This window comes from Babylonia areolata, chromosome 3, assembly GCF_041734735.1.
Source record: "Babylonia areolata isolate BAREFJ2019XMU chromosome 3, ASM4173473v1, whole genome shotgun sequence".
In the NCBI taxonomy this organism is placed as follows: Eukaryota; Metazoa; Mollusca; class Gastropoda; order Neogastropoda; family Buccinidae; genus Babylonia; species Babylonia areolata.
The window spans coordinates 32,518,411-32,531,995 of NC_134878.1; the positions used below are offsets into that span (position 1 = coordinate 32,518,411).

Genomic DNA, 13,585 nt, shown 5'->3' on the forward strand with positions numbered 1-13,585 from the left:
CAAACTGCTTTTCATTTGAATTTTTTTGGGGAATAAAGGGAGCTTGGGGAGGGGGGGGGGGTTACACAAAACATAGAATGTTTACTTCATATTCCAAACCATTGCCATGTAGAATGGTTGACATTGCTTTGTAATCTTGCTGGAGTTCTCGGCTTGCATGAACCAGTTGTAATGTTGTTGTCTTGTAGGCCTCTGCGTTACCATTCTGTTTTGCTCACTGTCATAGCATTAAGTCTTCCAGGTAACTTCTAAGCCCCTGGAAGCTATTACTGAAGATGTTCTTCCGGTATCACAATTTACATTACATAGTCATTAGCGTACACCGGTGATGTTTTGTTTTCAGGAAGGAATGCAGGTGCCAGTGGCTGTAAAGACGTGCAAGGAGACCAGTGAAGAAACGATGACAGAGAAGTTCCTGGAAGAAGCTTGTGAGTTGTGTTGTGCTTGTCTGCTGCCAGCAGTGTAGCTTCTCACGTCAACTGTGCACACTGTTACAACAGTCATTTCAGACTGTGACTCTCTAACTTGGAGGCAAGATTGCACTGGCTATTAGTCCTGCAGCCTTGGTGGGTAGTTGGCCTTTGGAGACCATCCTAGTGCTGACTGCTAAAGCTCTCTTGGCTGAGGAGGTGGGGATGGGGCAAGACTCTCTTCATTATAATCATATTCTAGCCCAGATAGTTGGAACAGTAGTTGCCTCTTCTGCAGCTGTGATGGTGTAAGTCTGACAGCACTGACTATCATGCATTTTGACAGGGGTGTATGTAGTTCTACAGCACTCATTCCAGATTTTCTGGATAGAAAGTTTGAATGGGAATTCCATTCACAAATGATTTTTTTTTTTTTAATTCAGTTTGAAATTGCCTCACATTGTAGACAGGATAGGTGGTGGTTTTTTTAATGTGGTGCTGAAAGATTGATTAGATAGACCGTTAGCTTACAGATGCTGCTTTGTGGCTGAATAAATGAAATTTTAATGTGGGGGAGGGGATGAGGATCAAGCTTGTAATGCTTGTTTCCATCCTGCCCTGATAGAAAAAAAATAAAACGACCACAATCAGTTTTGCAAACAACATTGAGCAAATGTATTCATTTTGTATTTTCCATTGTGAATGGAAACCAGCTGTTGATCAACATGTCAGAACTAAGCAGCACAAAACAGCACCACATTTTAGGCCCCAACACACACTGAAACTGGACTATGCAGCACAAGGTTGTCACAACTTTGACTATTTCATGTTTCATTTTACCCACCCCCCACCCCCCTTCTTTTCTTCAATAAACTGTTCTTTTGCTCTGCAAAACTTGGAGCATATGTATGGGTGTGTAGGTTTGGACACTGAGTAAATGTCTATTCACAGAAATGATCTTAGACAGAAGTGCATGTACTGTGTGTAGTGTATGAGAATGCGCTCAAACTCTGTGTGTTTGTGTGTGTGTGTGTTTCTTTGCTGACGATAAAACTCCACATGGTGCATCATTTCAGACATCATGCAGCAGTTTGATCACCCACACATTGTGAAGCTGATCGGGATCTGCTCTGAGAATAGACCAGTGTGGATTGTGATGGAGCTGGCCAAGCATGGGGAGGTGGGTGCCCTGTCTGTGTTACCTCTCCACCTGACTTCATGACAGTCACAGTATCGCTGATCAGCCTGGTATAGCAGTCTGTTGATACCCCCACTTGGTGTTTGCCCTGGAGTCAAACTGGCTAGCTCAGATTAACCCAAGGGTCTTACGTCAATTGGTGATGAATGACCCTGGGGGGGGGGGGGGGGGGGGGGTAAACTTCAACTGGTCAGAACTGACCCCCATAGTTGGATTTTGCCTCCACCTCCCATCCCCTCTGCACCCCCTGTTCTCTTAATGGCTATGGGGATCATTCTAGGCTAGTTTGGAATGACTCCCATGGGGTGAATTCAGCCCTGTTAGAATCAGTAATTGAAGTAGAACTCCCCTCCGTTTTCTTCTTTCTTCAAGTTGTAATGGAGAGGTGAGGGAGGGGTCAATAAAGGCTAGCCCTGAATGACCCCTGTCCCCTTTCAGTATCTTGATTAAACCTACAGAAAAGGAAAGGGGTCATTTCCTAATTGTGGGGGGAGGGGGGGAAGGAGGCAATCTTGACTGGCCACAAATGACCCAGAATGATCCCTTTGTGAAACCCTAGCAGAGATCAGAGATTTTGTCAGAGGCTGTTACACTACTGGCACATTATGGAATGCAGAAAAAGTACTCAACTTGAAACTATTGAAAGTGATTAAAGAAGACGTGAACTTTTCTCTTTTCTTATATTTTTTTTTTTATCCCAACGAGATTTGAAGACGACATTAACTCCATGTCTTTTCTCACCTAACAGAATTTGTTGAGGGACAGTGAAGCTAGCTGTTTATAAGAGGGGAAGAATGAAGTCTGAAAAGGTTTATCAACATCCTGTGAATAGTCTGCTCAGGTTCAATAATTCACTAAACTGCATGAGGAGTTACAAAACACTGAAAACATTCTTTTGTTGTTTTTTTCAGAAAGGTATGTGTTTGTGTGTGTTTGCATTTCTCGTCCATCTTTCTTATTTTCTTTCTGTTGAAATATTCATGTTGTTTTAGTTCTGTAGAATCATTTATGTGTGTGTATTGTGTGCAGATGAGAGCGTACTTACAGAACAATAAACCCCGACTGGACCTGGTGATGCTGATCATGTATGCTTACCAGCTCAGCACCGCTCTCTCATATCTGGAAAGCAAGAAGTTTGTCCACAGGTCAGTTCACTGTGCGGACCAGTTGTACCTCAGCGTTCAGAAAGCAGCAAAAAATGTATTCATGATATTAATGAAGGACATTTGTATATCTCATTTCTCAAAGTAAATTTAGACTCGATGCGCTGGCAATTGCCCATTCACATGCAGCCACGTCCGAAAATCACACTTGACTATCTACACATTCACCCATGAGCATAGCATTGCATGCCAGTCATAACTGATTATTGTGGTTGCCTCGTGGTAAGAGCTCTTATTTCACCACTCAGAGAAGTGGTAAATGCATATGTTGATGCATTTGATTGAGTTGTATGTCTTCCGTGTGCATAAGTTATCAAGTAAGTGGAGCAAGGAGAGAGACAGAAATCAAAGATGGCAAGGAAGAGGTAAATGGAGGGGAAATAACTGAGGGGTTAAACAAAATTATGCAAAAAAAAAAAAAAAAGTTTGGTTAAAATTGATGCTTTGCAGATCTGTAAATGATAAGATTCTGTGAATGAACTAAAGAATTTCAGCTTAGACAAAACAAAAAAATGAATGATGATATATTGCCATTTGTTTTTGTGAAGGAATAGATACAGAAAAAACAGTATGTTCAGATCCTTGTTCCTTGCACAGTTTTTAGCCAGTTATAGGCTAATAATTGTTAGTGCTCTGGACCCCTGTGAAATATCTATTATTGTCATGGTATATGTGTGTGTGTGTATATATATATATATTTTTTTTCTTTTCACTATTTCGTGTAATTTATGGTGTTACTACTATTGTAAATGTATCGTTTCATGCAAGGCTCTTCAACCCATTATATGTAGAGTTTGTGCCACAGAAGCACCACATATATATATCATTTTTGTTGTTGTTTTTTTTCATTACTGAGTAACAATACTGAAAGTGTGGACACAGTACTGGAGGTGATACAGTAATAAACATTGATGTTCCATTCATATGATAGGGACATTGCTGCCCGAAACGTGCTGGTGTCTTCTCACGACGCTGTGAAGCTGGGGGACTTTGGCCTGTCTCGATGGGTGGAGGAACAAAGCTACTATAAAGGTAAGTGGTGTGGTGGCCTAGTGGTAACACATCCACCTTGAAAGTGAGAGAATCTGAGTGCACAGGATTGAATCTCACGTTGAGTGATGATGTGGACGCTTATCATTTGGATGAGACAATAATCTGAGGTCCCATGCGCAGCATGCACTTAGTGCAAGTGAATGAACCCACGTCAGCAAAACTCCATTTAGGTAGGAAACAAATACACCTGCAGACAAGAAAAAAAAGGGTGGTACTGCACTGTGGCCATGTGCTTTCCCCAGGCAGGTCAACCCAAATTTCACACAGAGAAACCTGTTGTAACAACAAAAAAGTAATACAATAGAATATAATACAATACAATAATGTATCAGTATCAAGAATCTTTACTACCATATTCACTTATGTGTTATATAATATCTTGCTTGATGGTGGCATAAAACAATGGTAGAAAAAAACCACACACTCAGATAATTGCCATTGTCTTGTTGATGTGTGACTCGGCAACCAACACTGTGTGTGTGCAGCCTCCAAAGGCAAACTGCCCATCAAGTGGATGGCTCCTGAGTCCATCAACTTTCGCCGCTTCACAACCGCCAGTGATGTGTGGATGTTTGGTAGGTTCTGTCACTCTTTGGGAATGTGTGAATGTGGCCATTGCTTGTTCACAAAGTATTGTTTGTGTGCTCACCAGTGCCGTGTGATCCTGAGTCTGGGATCAGTGTCCAAAGTGCAAGAGTGAAATTCGAGGGATGTTAGTCTTATGCTTGTTAAACTTGTTGATGAATTCTGTTGTAAGTTCGTCAGTTAAACTTCATTGGGAAACAGCTGTCTCAGTGAGTTAATAGTTTTGATTCTGGTGCTCAACTCATTAGCTAATCTGTTCTGGAATGATTTTGAATGAGGGAATTCATTGTTTACCCTTTTTTTTTTCTTTTTTTTTTTTAACATATAAAGTGTTTTCAAGTTCCTCTATTACACTCTTTCCATCCTCTTCCTGTAGTATTTTTAGTCCTCCATGAACAAAATGGAAATGACGTGTTTTGCAGTAAATGCTGTACACCTTTTCTGTGTGTAAGCACCTCTTAATACATTGCATGGTCCAGGATAGAGTCAAGTTCTTCACTGTGTCATGTTCCATAACCCGTCTTCTCTTTGTGTGTGCAGGGGTGTGTATCTGGGAGATCCTGATGTATGGTGTGAAGCCATTCCAAGGGGTGAAGAACAATGATGTGATTGGGAAGATCGAGGCAGGGGAGAGGTTGCCCCTCCCTGCCGGCTGCCCTCCCTCCCTCTACAACCTGATGTGTGTCTGCTGGCAGTATGAGCCTTCAAAGAGACCCTCCTTCGCTGACCTGAAAACTTGGCTCTTGTAAGTGATGCAAGGATCATTTGAGATGGTGAAACTGAAAGCATTCGCTTTTTCTTTCAAAGATTAAGACGTCTCAAATGTAATTGTGTTGTGGTGGTCTTCAATTTTATGTCTTTCCATTCTAAGTGATAGATTGGGGTGGGCGGGGGGGGAGTGGAGGGGTGAAGGGAAGGGAGAGCAGGAGAAATGGATGGGGAAGTGTGACCATGTGTGCGCATGTGTGTGTGCATAAAATATAAATTTGTGCACTTTTGACATGCACGAAGGGGAACAACCTGGAAATTTTCTATGGTATCAGTGCAAGTGAGAAAATGTTGGATATAAATACTCGAGTATCTTGTAAAAGCAAATCCTTTGTTAACAAAATTGGCAGCTCTTGGGGAAGGGATCATTGATCATTGTAATGAGTTGCTTTGTCATTTCAGTCACTGTATTTTTTTTCCCTCTCCACTCTTAGACCAGTATTAAGTTGATTGAACGTACCTGCGTTTGCTTTTCTTGCCATTTTTCATGTATTCCCACAAAGGCTTTTTAACTTGTCCTTCTTTGTGTATGAAAGAAGACAGCTTCTGCTTTCCTGCAATGTGTGTTTGCAGACAGCTGATGTTTTTTCAATGAAAATAATGTTCATAAAATTCTCTTGAACAGTGTGTATGGTTTGCACTGTTTCAGTGAGATCTTGGAAGAAGAGAGGTACCGACAGACAGAGGAGATGCACAGAGACAACAGGCGGATTCAGGCCATTTCCTGGAGTGAGTTACTGATGCAGACAGGATGTCTTGTGGATTTTTTTTTTTGTGACGGATTTCTCTGTGTGTGTGTTTAGCTTTTTATGCACTGAGGGATGCAGAAGTTGTTTTTTTTTTCTGTAGGTGTAAATGTCAGTTCCTTGTCTTGTGGTTAATGGGTTTTGAAGAAAGACTTATATATACTTAGTCTATACATTTGTAAATCAGATAGCATCTTCAAGTGGAGCAGTATGGAAAAAAAGTGAACCAATTTTGAAACTTTAACATGAAGAGACATTACCTGCATATCTGTTTCCCATTGACCCTTTCTCACACATGATTTATTTATTTCCCACCACTTTACAAAGACTGTTAAGAAATTATATGCTTTTCATTCATCCCATTCATCATTTTCTTTTGCTAGCTGGATCCAACGGGTCTGATGATGAACCTCCTCCCCCCAAGCCTGCCCGGCCACTGTACCCCATGTCGCCCACAGGGTCCATTCCCAACCTGAGCGGCGGGGCACCTCTGGGGAGTGGGGCCAGCCACTGGAACAGCACCAGTCACCTGCCCCAGGGGCACAGCACTCCCGTGGGCCCCTCCCCAGCCACCACGCACAGCCTCCAGCGCCTGCCCAGTGGGGAGGAGTCGCGCGTCCCACTCCATTCCACCCCGAACCTTTTCCAGGGCTACTTCCCTTCCTCTGCTGGATACATGCAGGTCAGTCCATCAAGTCTGAAAGACAACTAGCTCCACAACTTTCCCATATGCGTGTTGGATTATGCTGCTGGTCAGGCATCTGCATAACAGATGTGGTGTAGCTTTTATGGATTTGTCTGAAGGCAGCAACACCACCTTGAGAAACTGAAAGTTTGAAACTGAAAGAAGTGTATACACAGACTCAGCAGCACACACAGGATCCACATATAACCAATTCTTGTTTGTCTTCTCAGGATCTACATAAACCAACACACATTGTCTCTATTTAATGTTGCCTGTCTTTACAGGCATCTTTAGTATGTGTGATAATTAATGACAAAAATTGCATGATATTCAGTGTACAGTTGTTCTCTCAGCCAACTTTTTGTCAGGGTTCCCAGATCAGAAAAGAAATATTCTTGTCTGTAGTCCATAACTGTTCTGTGACATTTTCTTATGTTCAGTTATATTCCCTTTTTGATTAAAGGAAATGCAAATCATGGACTTGTTTGGAATGTAAAGAAAAGATTTTTTTTTCAAACATACTGATATGTATCGTGGTTCTGACAGGTGTCTCAAGCCAATACCACTCAGCCTCCCCCCCAGCCCCGCATGGGACCAATCCCACACTCTGAACGTCCAATCATCAGCCCATACTTCTCCACAGGGGGCGCCTCTCTTCCCGCAAACACTCAAGTAATGTCCTCGCAAGCTCCCTTGCGAAATGGAGTTGTTCGGCAAGCTGACACTCTGCCACAGGTACGGGTGTATGTGTTTGTCGTGTTTGTGTGTGTGACAGAGAGAAAGAGAGAGTGTGTGATTTTTATTGAGTACCGTAAAGTTTGGTCTATTGAGCGCACTAGTATATAAGCCGCACCCACTAAATTTTTGAAAAAATTGAACTTTATACATACATAAGCTGCACTGGCTTATAAGCCACACTTATTTCCGGTACCGGAAAAGCTGTCAATACTGTAGGTTATGAAATAAACACAAGCGGGAACAACACAAAGAAAAAAGCAAGCGAAAATACTGCTAGTGCCACAAAAAAATAATAAATAAACACAACGAAAATAAGATCCATAATTTAGGGATAGTCACATTTATTCAACGTCATCCTGCTCACCGAATCCACTAAAATCTTCGTCTTCAGAGTCCGAGTTGAAGAGAACCAGCACAGCTTCCTCCGCCATCTTGTCACGGACTTCAGCCTCACTTTCACTTCATGAACATGAAGGTGGAGGTCGCTGCTGGTTCGTCGCTTGCACTGTCATCTGCTAGGTCGATTGCCTTCAGTTTGAAGGCTGCATCATAGGCATAAGGTCGCGTTTTCGGCATGATGGGGGTGTACACTTGAGCTGAGTAGAACTGAATGCTGATCTGAAGGCTTTAATGTGTGCAGATTTGATTTATAAAACGTGAACAGTTAGCACACTATCCTGAAGCTCATCCAAAAATTCATGGACAGAAATCATGATTTTGGTGAGTTGAAGGGCAGGTAAGAACAGACGAGAACGTAACACTCCCGGGATCGTTAAAATCCTCAAATAAGCCGCATCATTGTATAAGCCGCAGAGGTTGAAGCTGGAGTAAAAAGTCGCGGCTTATAGACCAAATTTTACGGCAAATGCATGCATTATGTGTGCAAGCACATGTTTGCATTCATCTGATGTGAGTGCTGTTAAGTTGTATACTTCTAGTGGTCAAGTTGTGAGTTACATGGGCTTGCTTCTGTACTGTGATGCAAGTGAAATCTGGAATGAAATCTTTACAGGACAGGTGTGGCAAGATATTTTCATTCATTGGCATGTGTATGTATGTGTGTGTGTGTGTAGATATATATGTATGCGTATATATATGATATTCTGGAGAAAAATAAGTTGGGGGAAAAGACACTGAGAAACAGTGGGAAAGAGACTGGAAGCATGTGTACTTGTGCACAGACTGGAAATGGCTGTGGTTGTCAGTCTTTGAAATGCATGTATTGTTTTTCCTATATTTTCTGTTAATTTGCTTGAAAATAAGAAATATGTTTGGGTTGATTGCTTTTTTTTTTATACAGTAGTGTCCACATATATCTGTATTGCATGATTAAAGCATGGCCTTCTTACATTGTCTATATTTGTAATTTCTTTACTTTGAAAAAATAGAGCCTGCATTGCATGGGGAAAAAAAAAAAGAAATCATGGTAATGTAATGCTGAATGGATGGGAGGTTGTGTGTGTGCGTGTATATTATGTGTGTGTGTTTTTCACCCTTGCTAACAAGATTCTATTCTTCTTGTTTTCCAACATGAATCACAATTTCTGTCTCAATGTAGGAAGATTCAAGGTGCTATAAACAGAAAAAAAAGCATGTTCACTTGCTTTCAGGGGTGTGTGTGTATTGTTCAGATGGGTGGAGGTTACCCACAGGGGGCAGCTGGATCAGAGCTGGGGGATGTGGGACGCAGAGGGCAGCAGCCCCCTATCACCGCACCTTCCGTGTCGCGTAACTCACTAGTACAGGTGTGTGTCCAGTGTGTGTGTGTGCGTGTCTGTGTGTGTGTTTGCATATTTATGTGTTCGCGTTGTATGTTGTTGTCTTGTGTTTTCCTCAAGGAGAGGTTTTATTTATTAATTTCTTCTTATGTGTTTAGTTTTATGTTTTGTTGATAGAGAGGTTCTCTTTATTCTCTCTCTCTCTCCCTCCCTCCCTCTCTCTCTCTCTCTCTTTCTCTTGCCTTGTCTCCATGTTTCCCTTTGTGGTATACACATGCGCACACATATAAACACATGCACACACACACATAATCACACACACACACACACACACACACACACACTCGCAATCAGTTCTTAGCGCTGTACTTATATCGCTTTCCGTCATGTACACTTACTGTGTAGCAACATGACAGTTAAACATTTAAAGTAGCAGGATATATGAACACATGTTTGAAACTTAGAAAGGGAAACTAAACATTACATTTGTTAAATATTCTTGACTATTGTCACACTATGTGTGTTTTGAAGTGCATGTGATTTTTGCAGCAAAAACTTCTTTCACTCACCTACAGTATGCAAACTTTTAAGCATATGGGCCAGATGGCCTGCAAAAAAAAGTGAATAAACCTTTGTTGTATTGTGTTGTATTTCATTGTACTAACACATGAACACGCATGTGCGTGCGCTCATATCCTGTATCACTTATGAAAATACATCAGAGTAAGAAAACAAACATGCAGTTGTATTCATCCATCACCACCACCAACAACAACAACAAAATATTTACATCTCTTCACAGTCTAGCAATGAATTAAGCTGTGTTAAAACTCTCTGCAAAAAAAAAAATCACATTAAGGGAGGGTGATTTGAAACACTGGCTAACAGAAGAAAATGTCTGATTCAGGACTTTGCGCACCATCGGCATGTGGCGGACGTGGATGAACAGGTGATCGAAGCACGCTTGCTGCAGCAGCAGCAGGAGTCTGTGGCTGATGCCAAGTGGTTACAGGCTGAGGAGAAAAGTCTGGTAAGGCACCAGCTTCTTTTGCTGTTCCTGTCTTTGTTTGCTGGAGTGCTTTGAATCATGTGAGGTGGTTGTGTGGCTTTGGTGGAGTTGTTGTTCGTGGCTTGTGTTTTCATAAAGGTATATGTACAGATGTGCACATGCACGCACACATGCACACGCACACATTGAGATTTTTTTGTTTTGTTTTTTTTGTTCAAACAATGTAGAAGGAAAAACACTCCCTTACTTATTATTCCAAAACTTTGTATTTATGTAAATATATATGAATTTAAGTTACAAATAGATTTTTTTTTTTTTTTGCCTGAGCCAGTTGCTTAGAAGTTGTTTTCATTCCGTAGGTGCCAAGCAAAATGTGTTTTTATTAATAGGATGGTGCTTCCGACCAGTCAAAAAAAAAAAAAAAAAAGGGGGGGTGGGGGCGTGGGGGGAGTTTGGATAAGATCTGAAGTGTCCTATAGCTCTATGTATGTCTAAAAAGTGGTCTGTGTTCTGGTTTTTTATTGGCATTTTTGTTTCCTGGCATGTGTTTCAAAAAACATTTGCCTTTCTTGTTACTCACACGCAGTTTCTTTTTGTTTTTGTGTGAGCAGAAGCGTGACAAGTGGGTGGCCATGCAGTCTGAGGATAGCGACAGCACCAAAGAGAACTCCCCACCCCCCCAGCCTCCATCGTCGTCCTCACAAAACACGCCCCAGTCCCCTCCCCCCATCAACCAACAGATCCAGCACACACAGGCTGTCACTGTACGCCGAACATCCAGTGAGTTTCTGTTTTAAGGTGTCGTTGTATGCAGACAAAGCAATATATTGTACACATCTGCCAGTAACCCAACATGCTTAATCAGGCCTTGATTGCATGCATATGTATCGCCTATCAGAGTTGATTTCTTCTGCAGAACTTTTACCAGAGGACAACGCTTGTATTGCCTTGGGTTCTTTTTCAGTGCTCCAAGTGTGTGCTGCACATGAGACCTTTGTTTATCGTCTCATCTGAAAGACTAGACTTTCAGTTTGATATTCCAATCAAACTTGGGAGAACTGTTGAGACTGGGATTCGAACCCAGACCTTCATGGACACTGTATTGGCATTAATGGTCACAACCTCACTGCCACTCTCCTTCCCTGATCAGTGGGTAGCTTGGAACCTTTGTGTACAAATAAATGTGTGTTCTCATTTGTGACAATTCATCTTTTTTTGAATGTGATAAGGCACATCTCTTTTTCGCTTTGACCACTTCACATGAAGTGGAAAATAGATTTTAGCTGTGAATGCATCAGTATTTTTGAAATACGTGAAACTATTCATCAGCAGTGCTCAAAGCTCCAGCTGCATACTCCGGCAAGGTTCATTTCAGGTCAGCTTACTTTGTAACAGATCTCTGCAGGCCACTTTCATCATTGTTTGATCTGCTGAACTGTCAGGCTTAGGGTATAGGAAAGACAATGGAAGGATTATATATTTTACTAACATAGGTCTTGTTCTTGTTGTTCATAAGCCCATTTCTGATATGATCTTTTGTGCTGAAGATAAGCATTCTAAGTATATAAAAAGAAATTAAAAATGATAATAATAATAATTATAAAAAGCTGGCAAGGCTGCTCATAAATAAAAGTGGGTGCACCTGTGAAATCTGTTGTCCTTTCATTTCAGCGGACAGCCGGAGCAGTAGTACCAGTGACTCAACAGAAGGAGGAGCTGTTCTTTCGCAAAAGGTATCAACCAGTAACCTCTTCTTTCGTGTTCTGATAGCACATTAAAGCATTTGTTATCTCTGTGAGTGTGTGGGTGTGGGTGGTGATAGTCTTTGAAATGAAGTGTTAAAAATTATTGGGTTTGCATGTGTGTGTGTACAAACATGTGCAGAGTTATGGTGTGTAAAGCCCTTGAACATGTTTAACCCCTAGGCTGCCTGCATGACGAGATAACTCGTCATGGCAAGCATGTATGCTTCGCTGCCTGCATGACGAGATAACTCGTCATCGAAATATTCTGACTTTTCCCTGCTTTGCATTCAGTTCGTTGACAAAAATGCTGGTAGCTTTAGCTTGGGGAATCTTTCTGGATTCTATTCGTAGCTAGAAACACCATCTGCGTCATAAGGCAGTCCTTTATTTGAACGTTTTGGTTGGGTTACTGGCCGCAGTCTTTGCCTGGCTCCTCTTCTCGCTCGCTCAACAAAATGTCGGACTGACGCCGTGCTCAAGACACGCGATCGTGACGAACTAAATCAACCAAGATTACTTTCTTTAGCTAATGCTCAGAAAGAATTGGAGCATAAATTCGAAGGAGAAGACAGTGGTGAACATTTATAGGACGATTTGATAGAAAATAAAGGGAGCAATCAAGAGAGTGGCCAAGATACAACTATCAGTGAGTGATGCAGGCTGTTCAACTCTAGCAGACGAATTTTTAGCAGGGCACCGTATGAGCTATTTTCTTGGCACTCAGCCAACGCGGTCTGATGACGTGACGGTGTGAGAGGGGTGAAGAGGAGGGGGGTGGAGACTGAGGGGGCGTGGCCTCACATTCATATTATCACTTGCAGAAGTCACAATGCATCTATTTCTTTTTCAGTTTTTTTTATATTGTGGTTGTTCTAGTATGATTTTGTGTGTGCAGATATCCATTTGTCCAGAAAATGATATTTTTGTGCAAATTACCAGAATAATGTTTGTAATGAACAAGTTGAAAATGTGACAAAAAACAAAACACTGATTTCAAAACAACAGCATGTCACTTAAAATGCATAAAATGGGAAAACATCATGTGTTTTGTATTCTTTATTCATTTCCCTTTTAGAAAATACATACTTTTATGGGTCTTTCTCCAATAACAAAGAGCACAGAATTTTTTGAAAATTTATACCCGTTTTTTGTGAAAAAACCCTGGCAAATAGATTTCACTTAAATCTTATTTTCCTGGCAGCGAAAGGGTTAAAGAGCATTGTTGGTTAAAGAGCATTGAAAACAGCTAAATATCTGTCAGAAAGAAAATGAAAACAATTATATTAATGGACAAGGGATCAAAATGGCAATGTAAGCAGTTAAAAGAAAAAATACATTAAAAGTATCAGACTTGATGATTTTAAAATATTAGCACAAAAGTGAAACACTCAAATTGACAGTAACATAAGATGATATCTTCAAGAATGCCAGCACTTCAATGTAAACCGTAACATTGAACTTTCAAGTGTGTGCTTTCAGTTTGTTGAAGTGACAAGATTGTGCTGTAGTTTGTTGAGGTGACAAATATTGTGCTTTCAGTTTGTTGAGGTGACAAAGATTGTGCTGTGGTTTGTTGAGGTGACAAAGATTGTGCTGTAGTTTGTTGAGGTGACAAAGATTGTGCTGTAGTTTGTTGAGGTGACAAAGATTGTGCTGCAGTTTGTTGAAGTGACAAAGATTGTGCTTTCAGTTTGTTGAAGTGACAAAGATTGTGCTTTCAGTTAGTTGAAGTGACAAAGATTGTGCTGCAGTTTGTTGAGGTGACAA

General features: G+C 41.1%; 1 protein-coding gene across 11 annotated transcripts in view; it reads left to right on the plus strand.

The window, feature by feature from the left end:
* Positions 1-13,585, plus strand: part of LOC143279950 (focal adhesion kinase 1-like) — a 129,933-nt gene that overhangs the window by 104,820 nt on the left and 11,528 nt on the right. For all 11 annotated transcript variants that reach the window (XM_076584315.1, XM_076584319.1, XM_076584318.1 and 8 more), the window contains 13 exons: positions 344-428; positions 1,487-1,590; positions 2,638-2,753; positions 3,703-3,803; positions 4,310-4,399; positions 4,950-5,154; positions 5,827-5,906; positions 6,307-6,605; positions 7,155-7,343; positions 8,978-9,091; positions 9,972-10,094; positions 10,685-10,853; positions 11,745-11,806. In XM_076584315.1, the coding sequence (XP_076440430.1) occupies positions 344-428; positions 1,487-1,590; positions 2,638-2,753; positions 3,703-3,803; positions 4,310-4,399; positions 4,950-5,154; positions 5,827-5,906; positions 6,307-6,605; positions 7,155-7,343; positions 8,978-9,091; positions 9,972-10,094; positions 10,685-10,853; positions 11,745-11,806 (1,737 nt within the window). The remainder of the gene's footprint in view (positions 1-343; positions 429-1,486; positions 1,591-2,637; positions 2,754-3,702; positions 3,804-4,309; positions 4,400-4,949; positions 5,155-5,826; positions 5,907-6,306; positions 6,606-7,154; positions 7,344-8,977; positions 9,092-9,971; positions 10,095-10,684; positions 10,854-11,744; positions 11,807-13,585) is intronic.